This window comes from Pterocles gutturalis, unplaced genomic scaffold (assembly GCF_000699245.1).
Source record: "Pterocles gutturalis isolate BGI_N339 unplaced genomic scaffold, ASM69924v1 scaffold49401, whole genome shotgun sequence".
Taxonomy (NCBI): domain Eukaryota; kingdom Metazoa; phylum Chordata; class Aves; order Pterocliformes; family Pteroclidae; genus Pterocles; species Pterocles gutturalis.
This window is the reverse complement of record NW_010099631.1, coordinates 25,229-50,132: the sequence shown is the minus strand read 5'-3', so window position 1 is coordinate 50,132 and position 24,904 is coordinate 25,229. Positions and strand designations below refer to the sequence as shown.

Below are 24,904 nucleotides of genomic sequence, written 5' to 3'. Positions count from 1 at the left end.
TGACATAAATCAATAATAACAGTAATAATCTGCTCCATGCTAGAGAAAGATTCGAAGCCAGAGACACCTCACTCCAGCCAGTTTTAGGAAGGATGTGAAGCATCACTGTAATATGGAGAAGAAAAACCCCTGCCCTTGGCTCATCGTGCCCTAAAGCTAAACTTATCCCATCATGGAAGTACTTAAGACCTGCTTTGGTTTTACACCTTTGAAAACACAATCAAGACGTTCAGCACTAATATGCAAAATAACCTGTTACAGTTTGAAGCTAAACTGAACTTTCTGGTGACACTGTTGTATTGTTACTGCATGATGCATTTTTATCCCAGAGCTACACCACCACAACTGTCTTGATTCAAAAAATCCCGGCAGCAACATAATCCAGATAGGCACCACTCGACCTCTAAGAACAGTCCCAACAGAGCCCAGTAGTAAGTGCTTGTATGGCTTTTAAGAACTGTCTTTCACTAATTAGCCTTTCTAGGGTTCATGTGTTTCACATAACACACACATAAAGAAAGCTGGGGTTGGTTTTTTTAAAGAACAAAATGATAAGTAATGGTAAGTAATTCTGTTGCATTTATTTTTTGTGCATTTGAAACCTGATTATTTTGCTTTTACAGTGAATAAGTGCTCTTGTGGCATAATTTTTTCATACATTTGCCATCAGAAGTAGTCATAGTAATGCTGTGATCCTGAAATATAGGATAAGGAAGAAAAATGGACACAGCACTGATCGTTACCTACTGGAAGGGACCACTATGTAGTGGAAAATCTCCATTTATATTTTATTTACAATTTTTAAACAAACATCCATATTCCCTTTTGGAGAAAAAAAATGAAAAGGCTTGTATAACCAAAGCTAAGCTAATTTATTTAAGAGCCTGGAACTATTTCTGTTTGAAGAGAGAGAAAGACAGGAAAAAGTCTGAGCCATGTTTGATGTAGCAAACAGAGCTGATCTGCTCTCTGGGTGTAGCTGTGGTCCTGGATGCCAAATTATTTTCCAGATAGTGATGCTAAACTCTCTAGGCCACTTTAGCTTAGATCAGGAAAGAAGGAATTACATCTTGCTTAAATTTTTACAAAAAGTTGCTCCCTGCCTGCCTTTTTCAAGGCAATTTGTGGTTCATTTCAGATATTTTTGCATGAGAATAATTTAATTTGTCTTTAAACCACTAGTTAATTTGTAGCTAGGTACGCAGCAGGCACAGTACGTTGCTATCGCATGGCTGCATGAAATGGATTGGATATGGGTAAGCACCTTTGTCTAAAAGAGGCTGGTGCAATTTGGTGTTGTCACTGTACATCTCAACTAAAGGATGAACGAAGCTGCCTTTTCATCAAGGGTCAGCACCTGAGATCATGGGAGGAGGAAGCCTGCCAGGTTGGGCCTGTATGATATGTTCTGTAGCTCAAAAAAAAAATCCATATTTGATCCATCTCACTGTGTCAACGGAAATATTTCATGGAAAATTTCAGTGTGAAAAACCTCAAACTTTTTACAAAAACTATCTACAAATTTTGTGTCATTTGGCATGTTCTACTCTCCTTTCACAACCAAATAACCCTATCATTTTGCATGGGCTCCTGCTTGTCCCTGTGAGCACGTCCAAACAGCACACGCTATATGTTTTGTAAATACTTATTTGATTCGTCTATCAGTAGTTGACTTGCCATGTTCGATCAGGTTTGGATTTGTTCCACAGGCTTCCTGCAGTGATCCTTCCAGTATCGTACAGTAGGTTTGGCTCCAGACAGATTTGGCAAGCCAAAGGCAGAGCTCACACACAGACCTAAGCACACATATATAAATGACATTCCAGCTTTTTCCTCCACTTTGGTGGCAACCAACTGTTCACAAAGCAGTGTCAGATTAGAAAACAGCAAGTGTCTGCTTTCTTTGATTTCTAGAAGGGCTCTGATTATGGAAATAGATGTTTGTAGAAGTGAATCTTAGGTGCTTAGGTGCTTTAATTTTAATTTTAATATCTATGTGTCTTACTGAAGTAGATGCTATGTCACTGCTTGATCCTGTTACAGTTTATAGCGGAATTAAATAGCACGCTGCATTCAACTTCATCTTGAAACCCTTTTCACTTATTATTCAAAGTTTCTTTGTATATTTTGAAACTCATTCTTTCTTTCCCCAAAACAGTTCTTACTCCATAAAAAGGAAGGAGAATACATTTCTTTGTAAGACATTTTTTGCTGAATAGGTGTGGTCTGATATTTTTTACAGTAGTTCATTTATGGCATTTTATTAGGTCTCCTGGGCACTTTATTTGCACATTACAGTTTGGTAGCTAACAGGACTGTGCAATTTGACTTCTATTTTTACGTCTAGCAAGTACAGAAATGTATAAACGTTAAAACAAACCTTTCTATTTCTAGCTCCTGTAGTATGTGTAGGACAACATAAAATTTAAGAACATCTATTTTTTAAGTTTGCTATGTGTTTAAAACAACCTTTGAACATGGATCACATATTAAGTGATGGTACAATTAATTAATGTGGTTGATCAGACACCAGTTATACAATTCAGTCATTCTTTCCTCCTGCTTTGTGTTTGATAAGGATTTTGAACACCAACTCAAGATGAATGGCTATGAGAAAACCCAGACACAGCCTCTGGTTTTGTCTGTCTTTGGTGTCTAAGAAAAAGAGGCTCGTGTCATGATGTTGCTGAATTTCAGACATTGCTTTACCTTTCACATTTGTTTTGACTTTCTAAAATTAACAAGGATTTTTTAAATTATTTGCACGTGGTTAAGTGTTGTAGCTCCCAGTTTACAGGTATTGCATGGAAGAGGTGAATTTCTTATAGCCAGTAGCAGGACTGGAACTAAGGACTTTCAGCTTCTGTCTTGAAGGAGGTTCCTGATTTAGCAGATATTCTGCTCCATGGGTTTGCGAATGTTTCCTCACTGGAGACTTCAACAACATAATGTCTTCAAAGGGGTTGTGGCAGAGTTTCCTGGCTCAATGCTTTGTCTGAAGTCTTCCCTGGTCCATCATGGACTTTCCTGGTCCATTTATAAGCATAAAGCATCTAAAATACAGTCAGTTTGCCTCTCCAACCAGAACCAGAATCTGGTACTGTTCCAGTAGTTACATCTGACCCCCAGAACTAAAACATGAAGGTAAGTCTGGAACCAGACCTTTGGATCTACTTCAAGCTCTTACCTCATGCATTGTGCATAAATTGCAGGGTTTGCTGTTCTCATGCATGAGTGCCCAGTTAGTTCACACATGAACACCCCATCACTTTATGCATGGGTGCCCAATCAGCTCATGCATGAGCGCCCATTCAATTTACTAACGAACACCCAGCTGGTTCACACGTGAGCCCCCTGTTAACTCCTGTCTGAGCACCCAACGAGCTCATGCCCGAGTACTGTGTTGGGCACACATGGCAGGTTTCAGTAGCCAGGGGCCACAGGTGTGGGAGGAGGTTGGGATTTGCCAAATGCCAGTGACAACTGGCCCGGCCAGCTCTGAATGCCCCAGAGAACCCCATCACTGAGTGTGACCCATGGTGGAGACAAGGGAAGCTGACAGTAGGAGGAGGAGGATAGGTGTTTGGCTGAAGTTGAGCCTCGGAAAGGTGGTGGAAAAGTGTTCACTTAAATGTTTAATTGTTAATGTGTTCCTTCTTGTCACTTGGAATGAGTGATTAGAAGTTTGTGTTAGCTGGCAATAAATTAAATTAAGTAAAAATTCCCCAAATCAAGATGTTTTGCCTGTGACACCTGGGTTCAGTGCTAGGGAAAGGTGAAAGCTCTTTAAGCTACTGTAGGGATTAGTTTATAAAGAAATAAAAGCCTTAAATACAATTAATTAACATCTGTGCAGCTAAGTTCCTCTTTAAAAATATCTTACAGGAGAACCAGAGGAAAAGCAGTGGAATCCCCTTAAACAGGTTACTTGAATTAGCGTTTGTGCTTTCTTCATTAGCAGGGCGGTGCGGTGTTCTGGTTTGTCTCATACATTGTGATAGATGGCTTTTTTTTCTTTACATTTTCCCAACTGCTCATTATTAATTAGATTTCTGTGTATTGTGCTTTGGGAAGAAGCTGAGCATAACCCATGCATGCTTCACACAAATGAGTAGTCCTTACATTCAGAAGCTTCCCCACCAGCTTTGGTTACACAGATTACATGAGTAAAACGTACCCACTGGGAGTGGAAACTTGCAGAATTGGAACCAAGCCTGTGATACATTTCTAGGATGTGAAGCCCTTGCATAAGAACTCCATTTATTCTCCAATCCCTTTTCATGGCTCTAACACGTATTTTCTCCCACTTTTCTTTCCACAGCCAGAGTGGGATGTTTGTCATTGCAGAGCTGAGACACAAATCTTGGCTGTTATTATAATCCATTGCAGCGCTTTAATCACTGGCCCCCATTGGAAGGCACTATGCACCCCCATGGCACATTTTCTTAGTTATTTATAAAATGTTAGTAAGAAATGTCATTTTCACTAACAGAAAAAATTTCCTTCTTGTACTGGAATAGCTGATCTTATTACAAATGGATAAACAATTATTAGTACTTGGAAAACACTAATTAAATACTTGAGAGAAAAGAGGTTTTTTATTTTCTTTTGGTGAGAATTTTATTACGATGCAATAAAAATAATATCTTATAAATCATTTATATAATGTAGATTTGCTATAAAATGAACTACTGAAAACATGATCAAGCAAGACGTGTCTTTGGCACCCAGGCTGCTGTCATAATGCTTCCTATAAACATCAAGGCATAAAATGCACTGTTCTGATCTGGGTCAAAGGAACATCCAGAAACAGGGCCACAGGACAGGTTATTTAACATCACTGGTTGTTATTAGGAGGCATAAAAGGCAAAGGAGCCCACAGCTGTTTGGGAAGAAGCTTTACTGCAAGTAAAGTATTTTATTATTTAAAAAATTATCTGAAACAAGTATCATGAAGCTTTATAGCCATGGCAGTTTCAAATGAAGGTGTACTCTCTAGGAATAGTCTAAGGAATGCTCTTCTTGGAACCCTTCTCAAAACCGTTCTGGCTGGTGATCTGGTGAGAGGCCCACAAACCCACCCGCGGCTCTTTCACACTAAACACAGCCGTGCTTTATTTACTTCAGGCAGACGCAGTGCTGTTTGTTTGCACCTTTTTCATTCCTCTTCAGCCTTATTGATGTTTCTAGTGACCTAGTACAAAAAGCCTTGAATAAGTTTACAGAAATAACTGAAATAATTGATAAGATCCAAAATAATGAACACTGCTATTTGGAGCTCAGGTTTTAATTTAAGTAGTACCTAGAAATCCTAGTCCCAGGCCATGACTACACTGTTTTAACTTCTGTGTTTGCACAGCAATATACCTAAATCCCTTAGGCCTTGTAGTAAATTCCAGTTAGAGTCCCTAAACAAACAAACAAAAGAGAAGTTCACCTGTCCCTGCTGTAAATGCTGTGGCTCCTATCATCTTGTCCCTGGCGATGCTCTTACCAAGCAGAATGCAGCCAATTCCAGGCGTTCTAAGTTAGTGTGCGTTTATGGATGGATTAGACCCTTCACACAAAAAGCCAAATCCATGGGAACAAATACAAACTCCTCCGTGCCAAATATTTGTTTTTTCCTAATGTAAGCACTATGCTGGGATCTCTGTCAGTGCTCCCTACAGCTGGTATGACTTGTCTTTCTCCTATGATTCTTCGGAGAATTTCCAAACATGAAAGAAGCACAAACAGCCTGAACCCAAATCTGCAAAAATTGGGTTCCTTTCTTAATTCAGCCCAGAAAGAACAGCTCAAGGCAGCTGGGAGGAGCTGACCAAATACTGCAAACAGTGTTCTCCAGCTGAGCGGGTGATGCTCTCTACACCAACAAACTGATTCTTGCTTTTCACTAGTGCTCAATTCTCTTCACTTCTGTTATACTTCCAAATATTTGTTTAGGTGCTTTCATCCTGATTTTATTCACATGAACAGACACGTTCAATACCCTTAAAACAAGCTGCTAGGACATTATGAGTGTACATTATTTGAATTATTTTGTAAAGATCAGCAGGCAGAAAAAGATGGTGTGAAGTGACTTCTGGTGTCAGTGGTCTCCTTCAGTTTTACATTTCAAAGGAAGCTTTCGAACAATGCAATTGTTTGTTTGGAGGCCCTTGGAAACACAAGCTAAGATCGCGGTGTCCTTCAGCCTAGGCCCTGAACATGGGCAGGGAGGTAAGAAGAGAGAATCTTTGCTGCTTAAGTCTGGGTTAAGAGCCATAGTGGCACAATGCTTTGCCCAAGGTCACACAGCACGTCAGCAGCAAATAGAAGAAAAAAACCCAGAATCCCAGCTCAGTACGCTCTTCTGTAGACTCCATCAACTTACCAACAGAACTCATGTCCCTCAGTCTCTTTAATCTACTCAGCAATTCAGTGAGTACTTTAAACGCAAGCAAAAAAAAATGCCAAGAGAAGGGGCAAATCCTACTGTGGCTTGGGCTATTTACTTGACTCAGCAGAAGGTGCTTTCCTGAATTAATCTACAATAGGGTCAGGAGGTGTTTAGTGCCTTCACTTTGTCTCTTCTCTGTCTGTCAATCTCCCTGATGAGCTGTTCAAGGTGTGCTCAGTATAACAGAAAGATAGCCAGTGGAAAAGAAACAGGTGAAAACAAACTTCTCCCTTTATTTTAAAGTGCATGAATTGAGTATTAGGAAAAAAAAAAAAAAAAAAAAGTTGGCCACAAGTAGGTTACATAACTTAAGCCAGTCTAAAATTATGTGCCAGCAATTTACATGAGTTTTATGTAACTGTTTATACTGCTGTTTATTTAAAAATTACTACTTATCTTGGCGACCGCAGCAACACATCGTGCATTTGCTAGCTCTGGAATACAGGGCACCTTCATTAAAACACATAGTCACCAATATATTAAACACACAAAAAACCCCTGCTCTGACATAACGTGAAGTGTCAGATGGAAAGCCGCAACAGCGAAGACATTCAGCGTTCACGACAAAGCAGGCCTTTGGGGTGTTCAGAACAGGACTGGAACATGCTCCATCCTTAATTCACCCAACAGCTTTCAGGTCCTTTACAGCACAGTTGGTACAGTCTACAAGACCAGCTCTTGTTCCTGGGCTTTTATAAAAGACCCTCTTCATCTTTCAGGTTTTTATACTTCAGCATTTTTATATTCAACTCTTAAAGTGCTGAGGTTAGCTAGCCTTTTGTTCTTTCTTAAAGTCCCCAGTACTTTAGAGTTACATAAAGGGTTGATATTTTTTTCTTTAATACCAGAGCAGAGTCTCCCAGCGCTCTCTCTCAGAAAGCAGGCAAAGATATAGCAAAATCTTCACGATGTATTGCTCATGCACAAAGTTACATAATTTTTAGATCCAGGTTAATCACAAGGGTAAGACCATGGATGTGCAGCCTTGTATTGGTACGAGAAAGAGGAATATATATCCCACATAGCCAGAAAGTGTGAGCAGCACTGGCCTAATCAACGTAATATAGGCCACAGGAGTTTGTCCCTTGTTGTTTTGGCACCTACTGAATGAACAAGGTGCTCTATCTCTCCTTGCCTTCATTTTTACACCTATAAAATAGTGACACTGTTATTCATATCCTTCTAAAAGGTTTAAAACCCAATCAATGAGTATAGAAGAGTATTATGCATTTTTTTTTTAGACAACCATTATGGTAGGAAGCTGAAATCTGGCAATGTATAACAGGGAATATCAACTTAATAAGTGATAAATGACTTTAGTTGATTTGCATTTCTTTAAAACTATATCATGTCATTCTCTTCTCACTTGAATCAGGAAAATCATGGGGGGAAAATGTTTGTTAAAATCAAAATTAAACAAAAAATTCTAAAATTTGTTTCTTTATGAGAGATATCATGAATCAGAGAATGACATTTGTCAAAAATAACAATGCTTCAGTGTATCCTCTTGATATGTTCTCAGTAGTACTTTGAAACAAGGGGAAAATGAAGGCACTACTCCAACACAGCTGTTCAAAAAAATATTTTTCGGTTATGGAAATTTTTATTGAAACCGGGGGGCAGGGCTTTTTCCACATGTGAGGGGGTTTAATATGTATATATAAAAATTGAATTTTGAGTAACTTTGTATACAGCATCTTGTTAGGAAAATAACATTTAGAAGGGGGGTTCTCAATCATAACGATAACCATAACCCGATCCACAAGCTAATATCACACACCTGTGTTTTCAGTTTCACGGGTCTCAGCCACCACAGGGTAAGCTAAAAAAATCAGTGCAGAATGCTGCCATGAGTTGGCTGTCTAACAAGAAGCGCAGCCTCGCCCCAGCCTAGCCAACAGTGCAGACCCGGCTGGTTGAGGGGATGCGAGGGGTACGCAGCTCTCCCCAGCATCTCCTGAAAGGACCAGCAGGGCTGGTCACTCCCTAGCAGGTAGCTGTCCTTCAAAGGACTGGGAGATCATGGTGTCACCCACCAAGTGGATGAAGGCATTTGCCCCACACGTGGGTTTTCACCAACAACATGAGTTGGGACAACAGTTTGCTCTAGAACATCAGAGCAAAGCCATGAATTATTATTTCAAAACCCACCTCCTCAGCTGGTCCTGACTCAGCTTTCAATGCAATGTCAGTCTTCTCTCCCCTTGATAACTCAGCTTCTTTCTCTGAACCCAGTGGTCTTCGATTACTTCTGAGAACAAGCTGCTGTGCTGTTGCTGTTCACAATACCAGTATCATAACGTTCCTGCTGTATACATGCTTGCAGACAGGTGGGATTGCAATCCTGTTTAGATTCAGGCAGTTAATTCCTCTTCAGGCAGTGTGTTGGGATCTCTAAATACTAGGAGCACTTTTCTAAACGACGGAATGTAAAGTGGAAGGGTTGAGAAAGAGACCCACATCAAGAATAGAGCTGCAATGTTTATTTGTGTAAGCTGCCCAAATTCAAATATGCCTCTTGAACGACCAGTTGGTGTTTGGGCACTCTCCAGTCCATAGAACAGAACAAAATCTGGGAAGCTCAAAAGTAGCTTAAAGCTGTTTATTTCACCCTTGGCTTTTGTTTTGTGTTGCCCAAAGTGCAACCTCACCACTGCCCCTCATGCTGAGAAGCACAGTCATACCTGGGCATGTCAATGAAGACAAGATGTGTTGGCAGAATCTGTCCTGAGCGCCACTATCTTGCTTTACATGAACCTTTGAAAAGCAAAATGGTGAAGTGACTGTAAGCCTGTTGATAACATGTTCAAACAGTTTCTTCAATTTACCTTACTGGAAAACAGACAACATATCTAAGTTTGCAGCACGTATACAATGTCCTCAATGTTTTAATACAGTGAAGGTATAAACTCTGAAAATCATGGTTTACAATGGAAACTCTGACAGGTCCTCAAGTTCAATGGTACATATAAGAATTCCTGTAATTAATTTGTCAACAAAAACCTACAAGGAACCATAACAGTCCCTGCATTTTTATACTAACGTATAGAGACAGGTTCCACTCAAGGTGGCAGTCATTAGGTATTTAAAACCCACAGAAAACCAGAAAAATATACACTGAAAAAGTTGAAAAACAACCGACGAAATCAATATCCTTTTCCTTGCCGCAAATACAAAACCGGTGCAGAACATGCTGTGCATTCACAAACTGCAATCACAGAAAAGGAGCAATTAGGAGAGAAAGGAAAAAATGAGTTGTGCTATTGATACTTGGCACATTTAGAAAACTGTGTTGGCAGTTAAATGTTGTATATGCTGAGCAACAAATTCTGTGAAGCCTTTTTCTTTTAACACAAAAATACCAGTATGACACAGCCAGAAGATGAAAATGCTGAAATTAAAATACCCACACCCCCAATCTATTCTAAATTATTGACTCCAATACTAATAAATATGCAAATAAAGTATCTATAAAACTATGTTGTGGATCTTAAAGGGAAAGCTTTGGATTGAATTCTCTAGTTTGGTGTAAATCCAGAAGATGAAGGGATTTTCACGTGTCTACAGTAGACTGATCTAAGAGATTAATTTCACTACATTTTTGATAGGTTTTCCTGCAAGTTTGAGTCTGAAGGTACAAGTTACTCAATCCCAGATGTATGACTCTGGGATTAACCTTAACCTTAATCACTGTATTTGTAAGTGCTGAAGTATAATTTAGACAAAGAGACTGTTTTCCTACCTGCAGCCATCAGTTCCCCACTTGCATATATTCATTTTTTAAAATCATCCAGTAGTTTTTCATGGTCTTGATGGTTTGATACTATTCTACACACGCACTAATTTTTGCAAGTACCGAGGAACGGTACTGACAGCAGGAATACTAATGTCATAACCCCTTACGCAGGAATATGAGTCTCCTGTAGACTTTGACGGGAGCACTCTGGTGAAGGCACCCATCGTAATTCAGGCTACAGGACCAGTTGGGAGGGATGTGTCAGCCCAGCGCCGCCTAATTCATTTCAAAAGTGGATACAGCCTAGCGGGTCCTTGTGGAGCTCTGTCATTTCAGTGCCCACGGCAGAACCAGGCTTGGACAAGAGAGCCAGAACCCACTGAAACTGATGAAGAGACTCTAGTCTGGAGTGTCAGATCTAGTCCCAGGAGGGTATTTCTACACAAATCAGCCCAGGCTTGGTGATGAGAGCTTCGTGGACGTGGGGGAGCCATGAGGACTCTCTGTCCACGCCTACCTATGCAGATCCAACTGCAATACAGTGCTTTTTGTTGGTTTGGACGTGTAAACTGCCAAATGGCTTTAGCAGGTCCAACTTCTCTACCCAGTCTTTTCCACTATTTCTCTTTCTTTAAAAGGAAATTGTTTAAATGAGGGCAAACGCTGACTGAATGTAATTTGTATTGCAGTCTATTTTTAAGCATTCTTTCCTGAAAAGCTTTTGAGCAATATTTTGCTTTTCTCTCTCATACACAGAGATATAATTTAATTATTGTGTGAAGTTTTGCTAAACATTGTTGTTAAATCTGACTTTTAGTATCCACATGGAATGGGAAACTACTAGGAGAAAAGTCAACCTGTGAGTGATTCAAGTACTTTGATTTCTTTGCTTGGACTGCTATCTGACTTGATTTTCTCCTGCTATTTGTCTCCTAGTGGAATGGAGCTCTTCAGAAGACTTTTCTCCTTTGGTTGGTGAAATAATTATGGATAATCTTCAGTCTTTGAGGTGCACCATCACGAGTCTCAGAACGGTAATTGCCAAATGACTCATTTAGATCTTGATGCCCCCCACCACCCCACTAATAAAAAGACTGTGATGATTTGCACGTAAAACCAAAATATTGTGATTTTTCTAGCCTTTTATATTAAGAAATCATTGATTTAAAGCATGCTTCCAGGGACCTGAGCCACAATATGCATTTCCTCTGTTTCTCATTTTCTAACAAAAAACAGAGTAACTATTCTTAAGTTAAAATCAAGCAAGCTTGTACAGTCAGTTCCACAGGAACATGTTAAGAACAGTGCTTACTGTGTTCTCCAAAGTATACAACATCTTTAAATTAACAGTCAGACTTTCAGAAGTGTTCTCCATCAGCTTAGATTTATGCATCAAAATAAATAACGGTGTGACGGATTTCAGTGGTAGCCAAGCAAAGCTTCTTCCATTGCCGTTCTGGTAGAGAGACTCGGTCAAATACAACAGGAGAAGGAGGAATCCCTCTTCCTGATGTCTGATTGTATGAGTTCTAAGAGTTTGGCTTTGGTAGAAGAGACTGTGGTTTGTCAGTTGGAATTGGTGTGTTGTGTTAACCTGTCCTGAAATCTTTGTATGTTTCAATCTGTCACAGTGCATCAGTTGATGCTGATGAAATCTATGAAATTTTTCAAATAAAAAATCTTTGGGAGGGGCTGCTTTCCCTTTATTACAGCCAAGATTTTGAGTCAAGTGACAGTTTTGACTCCAGTTGTTTCCATTTTTAGGGACAGAGGTATTACGTCCAGGTTTCAGCATACAACATGAGAGGATGGGGACCTCCACGCAAATCTACTCCTGCATATGCTTCTCCTTCAAGTAGGTTGAGTTTCTCTACCCTCCTGGTTTGATTAGTGATGTTGCTTTGTAAGAATTTCTCCCTCTTCAAAGAACAGAAAAATACAAATATTCTGGAGTCTGTAATTTAATTGCCATGTCATCCAGGAGTGAAATAAATAAATAAATAAATAAATAAATGAAGCATACACAGTCACAGCCTGGAAAGTGGTGGCCAGTGTTGTGCAGCTGAGCTGGTCTGTGAAATCCTACTAGATAGTAACATTTCTAGGCTTAGGAATTAGCAGATAAGTGATGGACAATGAGGGAAGCCCATCTGATTTCCATGTCATTTTTAAGGTAGTCAGCAATCTGGAGGCTCAAAAAGTTTGGAAGCTACTGAAACAGAGAAATCATGAGGTTGTTTGAAACTCTACCAGCTTGACGACACCAAAGCCCTTTGAGACTGGTGAGTTTCAGCTGGTTCCTCTTGGCTGCTCACCAGAGATCTAAGAACTGGCCTCCCCGCACAGAGCTGTAAATGCATCTGGCCCTTCACCTCTGCAATGGCACACAACGTGCAGGACAGCCACTCTGCAGCTCTTACAACTGCCTGCAGGCTATCAGGAGAGCAAATGTCTTCTCTTTCCACCCTTCCATTGGGCTTACTCTAGCTGCTGTACTAAATAGCAGCAAATACATACTTATATCCCAGGCACAGTGAGCCCACTGGAAGGAATGCTTGACTCCAAACTTGCCCTAGAAGCTAGATCTGTGTATTTAGTGAGTGAGCAAGCTGTGTGTTGGTGGCTGTGAATACACACGTGGCCTCTACGCCAGCAAGATGGAAGCACGTCTCCCTTGCAGACAGTTCTCTTAATACCTTGACCACCATTACTTTGAGTCAGGAAATTGCTGCAATACTTTTTTCTCATTATAATGAAAGCACGAAAATAATGGACAATTCTGGAATTAAAAAGCTCCTTTCTGATGCACACATCTTCATTCTCCTATCTGTGATGAGATTGCCTGGTTTTTAAAATCAAGACTGAGGTTGTAGCTAGCAGCAAATGAGTGAGAACAGTCTTTTGTAGGTTGAAGGTATGTGGGACAGAAACCGCAGCTTCTTGCCTCACGAGTGCAGTGCTGAGCAGAGCGTGGACTCCAGGGCAGGAACTGCCAGCGTTTGTTAAGGCCTCTGCTGGGAGCAGATTTTCAGGAGTGATTTTACTCAGAGCATGTTTCTCTGGCTACAGAGCTAGCTCTGGATGTAGGAAGATGTTCATTCTCTGCTTTGTAGTCGTTTTCCTGTATAACTGCAGGAGAGTCATTTATCATTCTGGTGTCTCAAAAAAACACAGAAGGAGCAGTAGGGTGATCTTAGCGAGGTACTGAGGGTGTCAGGACAGTACAAGCTGAGAGCAGCTCTGACACTACAGTAACAGAGGTCATTTATGTACTGAAGAGAAACAGCCATTGTCTAGTCAGTCACTACAGGCACTTCCAGGAGCTGATTGTGAGCTCTTTGTTAATAATCATTATGATTAATTACCTAGCTGGCACAAGGCAAAGGAAACTCATTGTACAAGTAACAACAGCAGACATGAAAACAACTGCCATTTCTTCCCGTGTGCCCAGATGTAAAACTCCTCTGAAGCCAAGAAATATCAGAGGCAAGAAAATATTTTAAAACCTTCTCCTGCTCCTTTGTGTTTCATTTCTGTTTATTTCCTTTGTTCAATAGACTGGAAAGACTGCAGTGGAAGAGAACCACGGCACAGGGGACACACTGAGGCCCTGGAACGTCTCCTTCAGCAGGTTCGAGCAGCTCATCAGCATTATAATTGCAGAGGTAAGGATAAATATCTATGTGGTAGGGCACCAGCTGAAGCCTCTGTGGCGCCTGTAATTTTAGCAGTTTCCTAACTAGGTCATACCTTCTCATTCATCAGGAAGAGAAAGATATTAATATTGGCCCATCTGGAATCACTTTAGCATGCTATCTTGCTCTTAACCCTTGAAATTATTTGGATGAAAACATCTGAAAGCTAGAATGCACACAAGTACAGACACACCCTTCCTCCCTCTGTACCCTACACACCTATTGATTTGTTTTTTCCTACAAATTAGTTTCAAGTAGGATTCCACTAAAATGTTTCAAGGATCTCCCTTTTATTTTTTCGTATAAAGAAATACTTTAGAGAGTTAACATGCGGTTTGGATCCAAAGAGGGGACTTGGCTGCCTCCAAATGGAAGACACTAAGTACTCCAGTGGATGTGATGCCAACCTGTAACAAAAAATACTTGCACAATGCAGTGGGAAGATGAGATTGCTACATTTGAATGGCTCAAAACTAGGAGAGAGTTCGAATCTCAGCCAGCTCTTTGCTCTTCATTCATGAGAAACAGACTGTGCCTTTAATAGCTCAAGAGCCAAGGCAACAGCTTGGCATTCTTTTTAAAGCATATACAAAAACTCCTGTTCTATATGGGTTGTTGAAAAGTACTATTTTCTTAAAATAAACTTCTAACTGGAATAATGCTTCATTGCAAAGGAACTTATTTTAACCTGAAAATTTGAACTACCATGAAGTTCTCATTTTTCTTCATCTAGTATGACTGTTATGTCAAGCAGCATCAATTGATTTAAAATCATAGAACTACTTAGGGCTACAATCATCTGCCTGAAATGGAAAGATGTGGCCTTTGTTCTTTACATGCAAATCTATCACTATCACGATGATCCACAGTATGCCACAACCCACTGTAACCATAGCAACTTAAACTATTCAGCTGTGTTGCTTGGAAAGGAAAAGGAGATATTGCAAGAAAATGTTGTTTCTCTAATTAAAATTCATACAAGCATTATCACTTCCAGGTGATCTTGGTACTGACAATATAGATGATGTATTCTATCTTGTACATAGCTTTGTCATGCTATTAGAGAAGTCTTTTTTCCAGGGCACAGTTTTTCCTTTCTGAAGTTAGTGCATATCGCAGGTCTTTCAGATCAACAGGGAATAAGTGATGGAATATCTCAGAATATTCTTGGTATAAGTTGTTTTACTGATATACCAGCCCAGAACAGAAGCAGCTATAAACAACATGCAGAAAATCCCTCCTTTTGAGAATCTGACACCACTGCCTGGTTCTTATAAAATTCCACTGCTCCAGAAATTAACCCCAGTCTCAAAGCTAAGCGCAGACAACTCTGTTGTTGATTTCCTAACTCCTTTTCCTTAAATAATAAATAACACCAATATAGAAAATCTGTTTAGCTCTGAACATTTTCTTGCATGTCTGGAAGAGGATGTGGGAGCTTAGATGTGGCAGTACCATGCTGTAGAGCTGGTGTGAGCAACACCCTTGCCTCCAACCAAATAAAAATCTCCTTATTGTTCATAATGCTACCATCGCACAGTGGTATATTTTGGATCAATCAGGATTGTAACAAATAGGAGAGTCTTTGGAACTTGCCTTCAATATATGACTGATGTCAATCCCTTGTATGTCAGTAATTTGGTAAAGACTCCAGACAAAGAGTTTGCAGAAAGAGTAAGAATTATGACATCACTTTGACTCTGAAATTTGATTCTGGTATTTATCAACCTCAGTGAAATCTGATCAGTTTGGTCAAGGATCTGAGACAAGCTGCTGTATATGATTGAAAAGCCCAAATAATGGCTTTCACTTCATATAATACAGAGGCCTGAGCTAGATTTTTAATTAATGTAAATCAGCATGATTCAACTGACAAGGACAGAAGACAGCATGGGTATGCTGTTATACATCAGCTGAGGACCTGTCCAAGCACTCGCCCATTCTTTACCATGCTTCTCTTTACCACACTCCTCTTTGATTATATGTTAATATTGTAACCTCTGTCTTCCTCACTTGTTTAAGAGATGTCAGTACATAGCTGGACATTGTTCATAGAGTATCCCTGAATCTGCTTACAACCCCTGATTTGCTGTGGTTTGTAAATGAGAGCAGAATGGAGCTCTGCATGAATTAGGGGAGGTGGAAAGAACTGAGAGGGCAAGCATTCTAAAAGGACTGAGATTACTTGGATTCCATAGGCAAAAGCCTCCGAACACAGAGGAGCTAGAAGAGCAAGGCTGTGTGCTACTGCTCCAGCATGATCCGGGAGTGTTAAATTGCCCAGATTCCAGGCGGATCTCTTGCCCAAGTCTGTTCGTTCAGGCTTTGCGCTGCAGCCTGCCTTTTGCCCTATGCTTTGCATTTCAGGGGCTGAAGAAAAGAAGCTCACAAAAATACCAGGAAGAATACATTGGAATGTACAGTGAGTTTAAGAGCTTTTGGGATTAGATCAGCTGTTGCTTTTGAACCTGCTCTGTGATATGATGAAATCTCCCAGGGAATTACTTAGGAAGTTTTGCTTTCATATCTTTAATCTTCTGGAAAACCCTGATGATTACAAACAAGTCATCCATTTGTCTTCATAATACCATGCTACAGACCATCATAACTGAGTTACTACAATTGTATGTCCTGGCAATACTTCAAATGTATTTTTAAAGTATTTTTTTCTTGGAGATTATTCTTTCTAAGCAATTTGGACTAGATTAAGTAATTGTATGATGCTTCATTAAGAGAGGAACCCAGCTCATCAGGAAAATGCTTAGCAGATAGTTTCTTTCTGAAATTTGGTTGAAACGTATTTTACTAGACAAGTCAGAGGTGAAATAAAAATGTTCTAATTATAATTTGGTTCACAAGTAGAGCGCATAGTTTTATTGCATTTAACAAAGAGAAGGATCTTTGATTCCACAGGGTGTTTAAAATGTTTAGATTGTAATTATTTATGAATAGATAAAAGCAGGCTCCAGAGCCAAAGCCACAGACTGAGAAGTTTAGGTAGGGAATTTAAGAAGTTACAATTTCGGCTGTTGAGCCTGACTTTGTAATCTGAAATATACCACTTGGTAATATGACTGTCATGCCAACAGCTTCTTCATGAGATACAGAATTTTATTTTGAAAGACATCCCACCTTGAGGTGAGGTACTACAGAATCTATCACAGTCTCAAGCTGTTGAAGTGTCTGGACACTGCTTATGTCTTTAACGTCTGCGTGGAATTATGCCTCCATGCACATGATCCCAGTGTCAGTCCTCAGCACTGCTTTAAATTGAGTTTGAATTTGTCTGCAAGTTTCCAGCTATTTGATGTATTTTCATGAGGTTACACAGTTAGTGAAAACTCTAAACCCTATTTTATGCCCTCCACTAGGATTTCAGTGGGACCTAGCTCATCTTGTGCTAGTGTGCTTCCTTATTCAGCATCACCCTAAATGATATTTAGCTGTTCCACAAGCTGTCTGATTTGTGGGCTAAAATCTCAGATAATTTTGCACTGAGGTCATTCCATTTACTTCGCATCTGCCCCACTTGAGGAGAGGCAGCCGTTTGTCTAGTGACAGGACAAAGAATTCCAGATGATCTTCCTCCTCAGAGAAATGGCATAGCATAACAGACATTCCTCTAGAGCAGAGACCCCAGCTGCACACTAGCAGCCTGAGCATGCGACTTTGCTCTTATTCTTCCACAACCAACCTATGTTGCTTTTGAGTATCTGCTGTATTCAACTGAACTGCAAAGAAACATTCATATATCCTACCTGAGACGAGAAAAACTGCTAACGGTGTAAATATGCCTTTGTAGTTAATTGTCTACTTAATCCAGGTTTGAATGCTTCTGATCTAAATCTAATCACTGGAAATTCTCTAATCTTGGCCCTATTTGTTCACTCCTGAGCTTCTATTAAAAGAGCTCACAACTCTCTCGCTCTATCATTTATTAATACAAAATGATTTTGTTGCTCCTGATGCTTTTCTATAAAGGTTACTCTATGTTATTTATTAGTTAATTAAATAAGAGACAAAGTTCCATTTCCTGTAGATCCAAATTATCCTCTAATCTCAGCTCCATGTTTTTTGGCTTCTAGACACACTGCATGGTAAAACAAAAGCAAATGGCAATGTAGGAGAGTTTACAGACCCCATCTAGTTTTACATTATTTCTTTTGCTGTTGGCTTCCGCAAAGCTGTGGACTAAACCCAAACCATTGAATAGCCCAATAACATACATTTCACTTGTAATGTGCCCGCTCATTTCAATGCTGCAGTCTCCGGGTGTTTTATACAGAATTACGTTGCTTTGCCTACAGCAATTTCCTCCTCCATTCCCTCCATCCTTAATATAGAAGAAAATAAAAATTGCATAATTAGAATGAAATTTACATTCCTAATTCGTTCTTAACCTTGGAAGAAGGAAACAGTAAGACAGGAGTTTTCATGTAGCATTTGGTTTACATTACTGCGATATACTGAAAAAAGTTCACAGTAAAATACAAATTATCTGAAGATATATGGATAGAAAAACGAATTTTTTTAAAAGGAAAAGAAAACAAAGATCAGTTGTATCAAAGGAGCAGTCATGGATTCGGATGAGTCTGTTAAAACTAAACTGAGCAGCACATGGGAGAATATGCCACCGAGAACAAGTTTGCACTGGAAAGGCAATGGATTCCATGACCTAATAAATCTCATACATCTGAACTGTATGATTTCACCCCCGATAGAACCTTGTTCTCTTTGTACTTGCTGTTCAGCAGAGTGGTAATTATTGCTAACAATGTGTCTTCTTCCTGTGGCTTTCAATGTGCAAATTACGGTGCAGATTTATTCATCATTTAAAAATATGTTGAGCACTTCCACAGATGGGGTTTTGACAAGAGCATTTAGATGTTCTTTAAATGTTCAAACTTAGAGCTCACCAGGGAAATGCAGACAGACACCTCCTATTTTGCCTTGGAGGTAAGCGGGAAATCCGTTACTCTGAGAACACCTAAACAGACTGATCAGAAGTTTTCAGCAAATAGTTCTTCATGAGTCATGTTTTTCCCCCACTGGAGAAGGGTGTCCCTCAAAACGTTTCACGCTTTAGTCTGGATGGGTATCCATGCTTCATCCAAATAAACAGGCAGATCCTGGAAAACTGAGATGCAGTTTCACAGTTACATTTTTCTTTTTATCTTTCTTTTCAGATCACAGTAAAGATCTGAAGAATTAATTCTTTTTTTTTAAATTAAATGTTTCTGCTGTTTCTCTCACAACAGCACTAAACAGGAGGGACATCGCAAAAGACAATGCAAAAAAACCCAAAGAGTTTTAAGCACCCATTCCTTTTAAATGCCATATGTGGACAACACCAACAGACAATACTAAAATCATTGTACAATCCTGTGTGTCCCCGACTGCCATCTATTGGCATACCCTCTCACATCTGCTCACAGGTATCCAGGTGGACACAGCTGTTTCACAGTTTGCAACTTTCAGTTCCCACTGGAAGATTTTTCTTTGGCTTGTAAGGAAACTCAAGCCATGCACGAGAGAAGGAAAGACATTAAGTCAGATTCATGAAAGGGAAAAATAATACAATGTATAAAATTTAACCACAGTTTTTAGAATATTGGGCAAATATTTGAATTTATACAATTCTTCTGTTGAGAGAGCTTTATGAGTATCTTTATGAGATACTAATTGAAATGTAAGTGCCGGGTCTGGTTTGTTTTTTATTTTCCATTTTAGAAAATTCTAAATTGCAGAATGCTGGTCGCAAGCAATCAGTTTCCAGAAGCCTGAAGCACCTCTTCCATTCATCGAACAAGTTTGTGAAGACTCTGAAACGGTTTGTCACTCGTTCTGAGTTGTAGCTAGCAGTTGTTGCTCTTATGTAATAGTGAAAAGCACCTTAGAAACATATGTGAAGATTCCACTACCAGTGAAACAGCAATCAGTGAGAATGAACCTGACAAAATAACATTTGTGTAAGACTGGTGCAGCTGATAGGAAAAGAATCTGCTGAAATCAACAGCATCTTTTCATTGCTGCTGCTGGAAAGGGAGCTGAACTGCAACAGAGTGAAATATTCTGTGCAAACACAAACTGCACTTGCTGAGGCATTTTGGAAGTATTGCCTCTGTTGCTGCTCAACAATGAAACTATGGTATTTATTTCATTCATAATATAAAATGCAGGGCTCAGATAACATCTTTTAATACTCCATTGGCAACAAGTAACACACCTAGAATTCTGTAACATCTTTAGCTGATTTGCAACCCAGTGTCACCCAAGCATCCTTCAGTCCTGATAATTTGTTTTAGCAAATGGAAGTTCTTATGCTGGATTTTTTCTTCTTTCATTGCCACGAGTGTTCAGTTTGCCTTTTCTTTGTATTTTGATAAGAGTTTGATTCTTTCAGAAGAGCTCTCCTGAGTCTTTAAATTCCCTAAGGCAACTACTTAATGTATGTAAGTAATTGCAAGGGTAAATATTGAAAGGAATGATCTCTATAAACAGTTTTGCAGATATGCTGGCCAAATTACACTCAGTTACGCTAATGTAAATCCATAATAACCCACCTGATTTCAATTGAGTTACTTCAGATTTACTCTGAAGTAAATGAGGGCAGAACTAAGCCCATTAATGATAAAAAATTTTTGGTAAAATTTCTAATTTCTAAAGGGCATAAAGCCTCCATTGTGTACTGTTTACTCTGGCAAAATTCTTACTAAAACTTATGCCAGTGGCTTGCATTGATTCATAATTTCTTGGATTCCTGTAGTCTCACATCATCTAAAGTGATAAGTTTCCCAAATATTTTTCAGAATTCACTGGCTGAAGTTGCGTGGTCTATATAACACAGAAGTTAAGATCAGATTATTTGATTTGACTCCTCAGAACTTAACATCTATGTTTCTTTGACTAAAATTTGGTGCGGATGTCAACAGACATGAAAGGCGTTTGACAATGTTTCCTTCTTTCTTTAGGGGACTCTACTTATGTGTTATCTTTTTTTACAAAGACAATTTATTGGTAACCAATGAAGATCAAATCCCAATTGTGGAAATTGATGACTCTCACAGCAGTTCAATTACGCAGGATTTCCTCTGGTTCACAAAGGTAACGGGAGCCTAATCTAATATATTGCTTCTACAAATTTGTTGCTAGCAATGCACAGGCCTTAGCTCGTCATTCCAAATATATGAAATGATATCATTAAACAGCTAAATGGTGACGTGCTTTACCTTTCACTCGTTAAAATGCAATTTTCACAAACCATCTATATGGGTTAAATTCTGACTGGGTCACTGACAGTGGCACAATTAACTCTCTTAAATGGATGATTCTACATAAATGGTTGCTGCTTGGCTACACAAAGGTTTTATGAAAAATTTGAAGAAAAGCCTAAAGAAATAACTAGAAGTTTTAAAGTCGGTATTATGGCTATGTCATCGTTCAATAAATCTTCATACTATTTTTTATACCCCAAAGAACAGTTAATCGGTAGTACAAAAAGCAACTGAAACAGGTGCATGATGTTCACAGAACAACTTCTGTGTCTGACTCAGTATCTGTTTCTTGTTTATCTAGGCAACTCATTGCCATCAGCAGAAACTCCAAATGAGCAATATCTACTGATTTTTCCAAGTCCAAAATGCTTTTAGTTTCATTTCTGCTTTTGTAAATGCTGAGAACAAAAAACTGATTGAACTGGGTATATTTTTGCAGTTGTCTTGCATGTGGGACGATATCAGATGGCTGAGGCAGAACATGTCTGTATCCATGTCCTCATCAACAGCCCTCCAAGCCAGGCAAAAGATGCTTTCAGCAGCAGCACAGCTACAGGTTGGTTGCACCCCATATTTCTAGCTATTAACTCGGTGACTTTCTGATCTCTACGGGACAGTACTGCCAGCTGTCCTATGGTTCACCACTCCCCACTGGCCTGTTCTTTGGAGCAGCATGATCATCTACAGTGAAATGAGATATGGAGCCTCTCCTGCCAGCTGGGGTGAAGGAGTTGCATTAAAAATAAAGGGTAGGACAAAGAAAGGAAAGAAACAATAGTGGCAGACAAGGAAACAAACAGATATGAACCAGTATATAATGACCACAGATAAGGATGTGGGTTTGCAGAATGGGAATTAAAGAGTTACAACATTTGCTGCTCAAAAGCCTCTTAGAAGGCCTCTTCATTATTAATCATTAATATGTTAACAAAGCATTTAAACTCTGGGTAAGATTTAGGACTCCCCTCTGGTAAATGGGAACCTGTAGCAGTAGGTAGCTTCTGTCCCTGACAGGAAGGACAAGTAGGTTGCTGAAGCTGCCAAAATAGTACTCCTGATTCACACAGGACTTACAAACTGCTAAAGTACAGCTTCTAGGGCAGAACTACACCGTCTGACAAACAGGATAGCTATGCTGCTGTGGATTGTCAGCAAGGAAATAAAAATGAATCTTTCATTAAGTTCTAAATTGAGCTGACAAAATTTTAAGGTGAAATGTACCTTTGTGCAGAGAACCAGACAGAGACCTATTTAGACCCTTAAAAACAGTGACTAAGAGAGATGAAGTGGTGCACAGATCTTGTGCTGACCCCTCAGCACAGCAGTAAGGACAGCAGCACTACATGCACTGTTCATATCACGTTGTCAAGGCACAGCAGTGACTCTCAGGATGGTTCTGTCCCAACCTGCGCTACAGATACAATCTGAGTGGTACTGAACAGGTCACTTAATCCTTGTGTCTCAATCCACTATTTGTTATGCAAAAAGTCATTACACTTTCTCCAGCAGGACATTTTGACATTTATTTTAAAGCTTTTGAAGAATGGGCTTCATGATAACATGAAATCTCTAGCTGCAAGGCACTGTCACAAAATATTTACTTTTGTGGGAAAATTGCTTTTCAAAAAGATGCGTGCATGGTTCTTACAGAAAAAGTATATCCAGGCCTCACTTTCTCCTACCTTTTGTTTGAATTAAGTCACTAAAGCTTCCCAGAAAAATCTACAGTACAGTCATGGAATTAATGAAGATCTTCATATTGCCTGGCACATGAATTAGCCATACGGCCAAGCCTCTTGTTATTGCCAGTCCATGCAATAAGCTGGGTTTTATAGCAGCTATGAGAGCCAGGTACTTTGTGGCCATTATTAAGAATATCCATGTGGGGTTTGTTTTACATCTTTTGGCAAAGCATGCTGTGCAGGAGAGAAGCCTTCCTGGGCAACCACCTGTCTTGACTGATTTCCCCAAAGTATCCCGAAATATATGGAATGCCAGTCTGCTGTACCTTTATTGGAGGACCACCTGTGTCAGGCAGCAGCTGCTTGTCAGTCCTTTGAACTGTCAGTAGAGAAAGTTTTAACGATATCTGCTGAATGTTCCCTCTGGTGTGGTTAGCTCAGCTTAGGTAGCACGTATTCCTGTGGTTCGCTTGGTTTCACTCCCTTTGTGCAGATTGCATTGCCTGTATGCCCGGACTGCACTTCAGGATAACCAAGATTCCTAGTACGTGGTGTTATTATTTGCTACTGGAGATGTTAAGAGCTCAGCTTGAAGTACAAAGATATAGCAAATGTGTCCATGTGGTATATTGCTTTGTTGAATTTGTGGCAAATTTATTGTCCTTAACATTTGTTCTGTTAGCTTGGTCCCCTGATGAACATAGGGATTGTCACCGATCTGCCAGCCTCTAACGGTGTGTGGCCTAATGGGATCCACCAATGGAAGGGTCTCAGTAAAGTTTATGTGGTTGAATACCTTTTATTGAGGTAGTTAACAGGCTGACTCCACAGGAATTTAGGACAGAATGGGAAAGATCAGTGACAGCACAGCTGCTAAGGGACTAGATCAGTAGATTGAGAAACAACAGGGACTGTAATTTTGCCTGTTGTTACCACTAGACAACCAAAGCAAACAAAACACAAGTAACAGGGTGCCAAGCTAAGCAGACACAAAACCTTTTTAGTATATGACTTAGTCACATATTCATATGAGTAGGCACCTCCGTTCTCTGTGCTGGAATGCCATTCAGAAGGTGCAGTCAGTGACAGAAAGAAATGTCTGTTTTCATCTAGACACACTGGTATCTCACAGTGATTAATATGACAGCTAGATGGGTAACATCTACCTGCAGTGATCTGTCCCACCTGTGGACACACGGATTAATACCAAATGTCTCCTCAAGACACCCAGTGTCAATCAGTGATGGAGGCTAACCTCAAAAGGCAGAACAGTTGAAAAAAGAAGAGGGGAGGTGCCATATAGACATCAACAGTACGCCCTGGAGAGGGATGAATAAAGCTAAAATAGCTAATTTACGCCACATAAAGGGCAGTCACTGTGCTGACTACCTAGAGTTTATAAACAATTTAATAATGCAGTTTATAAGTAAATATTGCCTGCTAAGTACAGATAAATAAATTCAGGATAATCTATCCATTTACAATGTCATTTAGTTAATGTACAGCACTTCCCTAAACATACAATGTGATAAATGTGAATTCAAGTTTTCATTTTAAACTACTCCCATCCCTATCCAGCCTTCTGTAGATCTCTTGAAAAGTCAGAAAGTACTGAGCATATTTTAAATGTTAGGAATTTTTCTTTAAGACATCTGGGAATCTCTTCAGTGGCTGGTCACTGGATTGAGTGTGTTTGCACCTATAAGCAGATGCCTTACTGTGTGAGGAAAGGGATTTTGACCAAAATATGTATTTTATGGGCAGCCTTTTAAAATTACTTTTCTTTAATCCTCGCATATTTTCCTGGAGAGCTTTGCCCTGGTAGTTTGTTAGTTTCTGCCAGTTTTGTCTAGCACATTCTTCGTATCTGAAGTAAAAGGAAAAGGGTTCACGTCTTTTCAAATTCCTCCACAAACACACCCCACAGTTTAGCTCCAGAATTATTTACATTCAATACAGATATGAGGCCCTCTTGCTTTTGTTGCTGAAAATAATCAGAATAATTTTAAAACAGAGAACAGAAAATGGCGATTATAGTTAAAGACCCTAACAGAAAACATTTGAAGTGTCCAATATGA

General features: G+C 39.6%; 1 protein-coding gene across 1 annotated transcript in view; it reads left to right on the top strand.

Annotated features, from left to right (window-relative positions):
• ANKFN1 (ankyrin-repeat and fibronectin type III domain containing 1) overlaps positions 1-24,904 on the top strand; it is a gene marked incomplete at its 5' end in the record, with an annotated part of 36,051 nt that overhangs the window by 4,731 nt on the left and 6,416 nt on the right. Inside the window, 6 exons of the mRNA XM_010076763.1 lie at positions 11,112-11,209; positions 11,940-12,030; positions 13,733-13,840; positions 19,601-19,700; positions 20,842-20,974; positions 21,584-21,700. Coding sequence (XP_010075065.1) covers positions 11,112-11,209; positions 11,940-12,030; positions 13,733-13,840; positions 19,601-19,700; positions 20,842-20,974; positions 21,584-21,700 — 647 coding nt within the window. The remainder of the gene's footprint in view (positions 1-11,111; positions 11,210-11,939; positions 12,031-13,732; positions 13,841-19,600; positions 19,701-20,841; positions 20,975-21,583; positions 21,701-24,904) is intronic.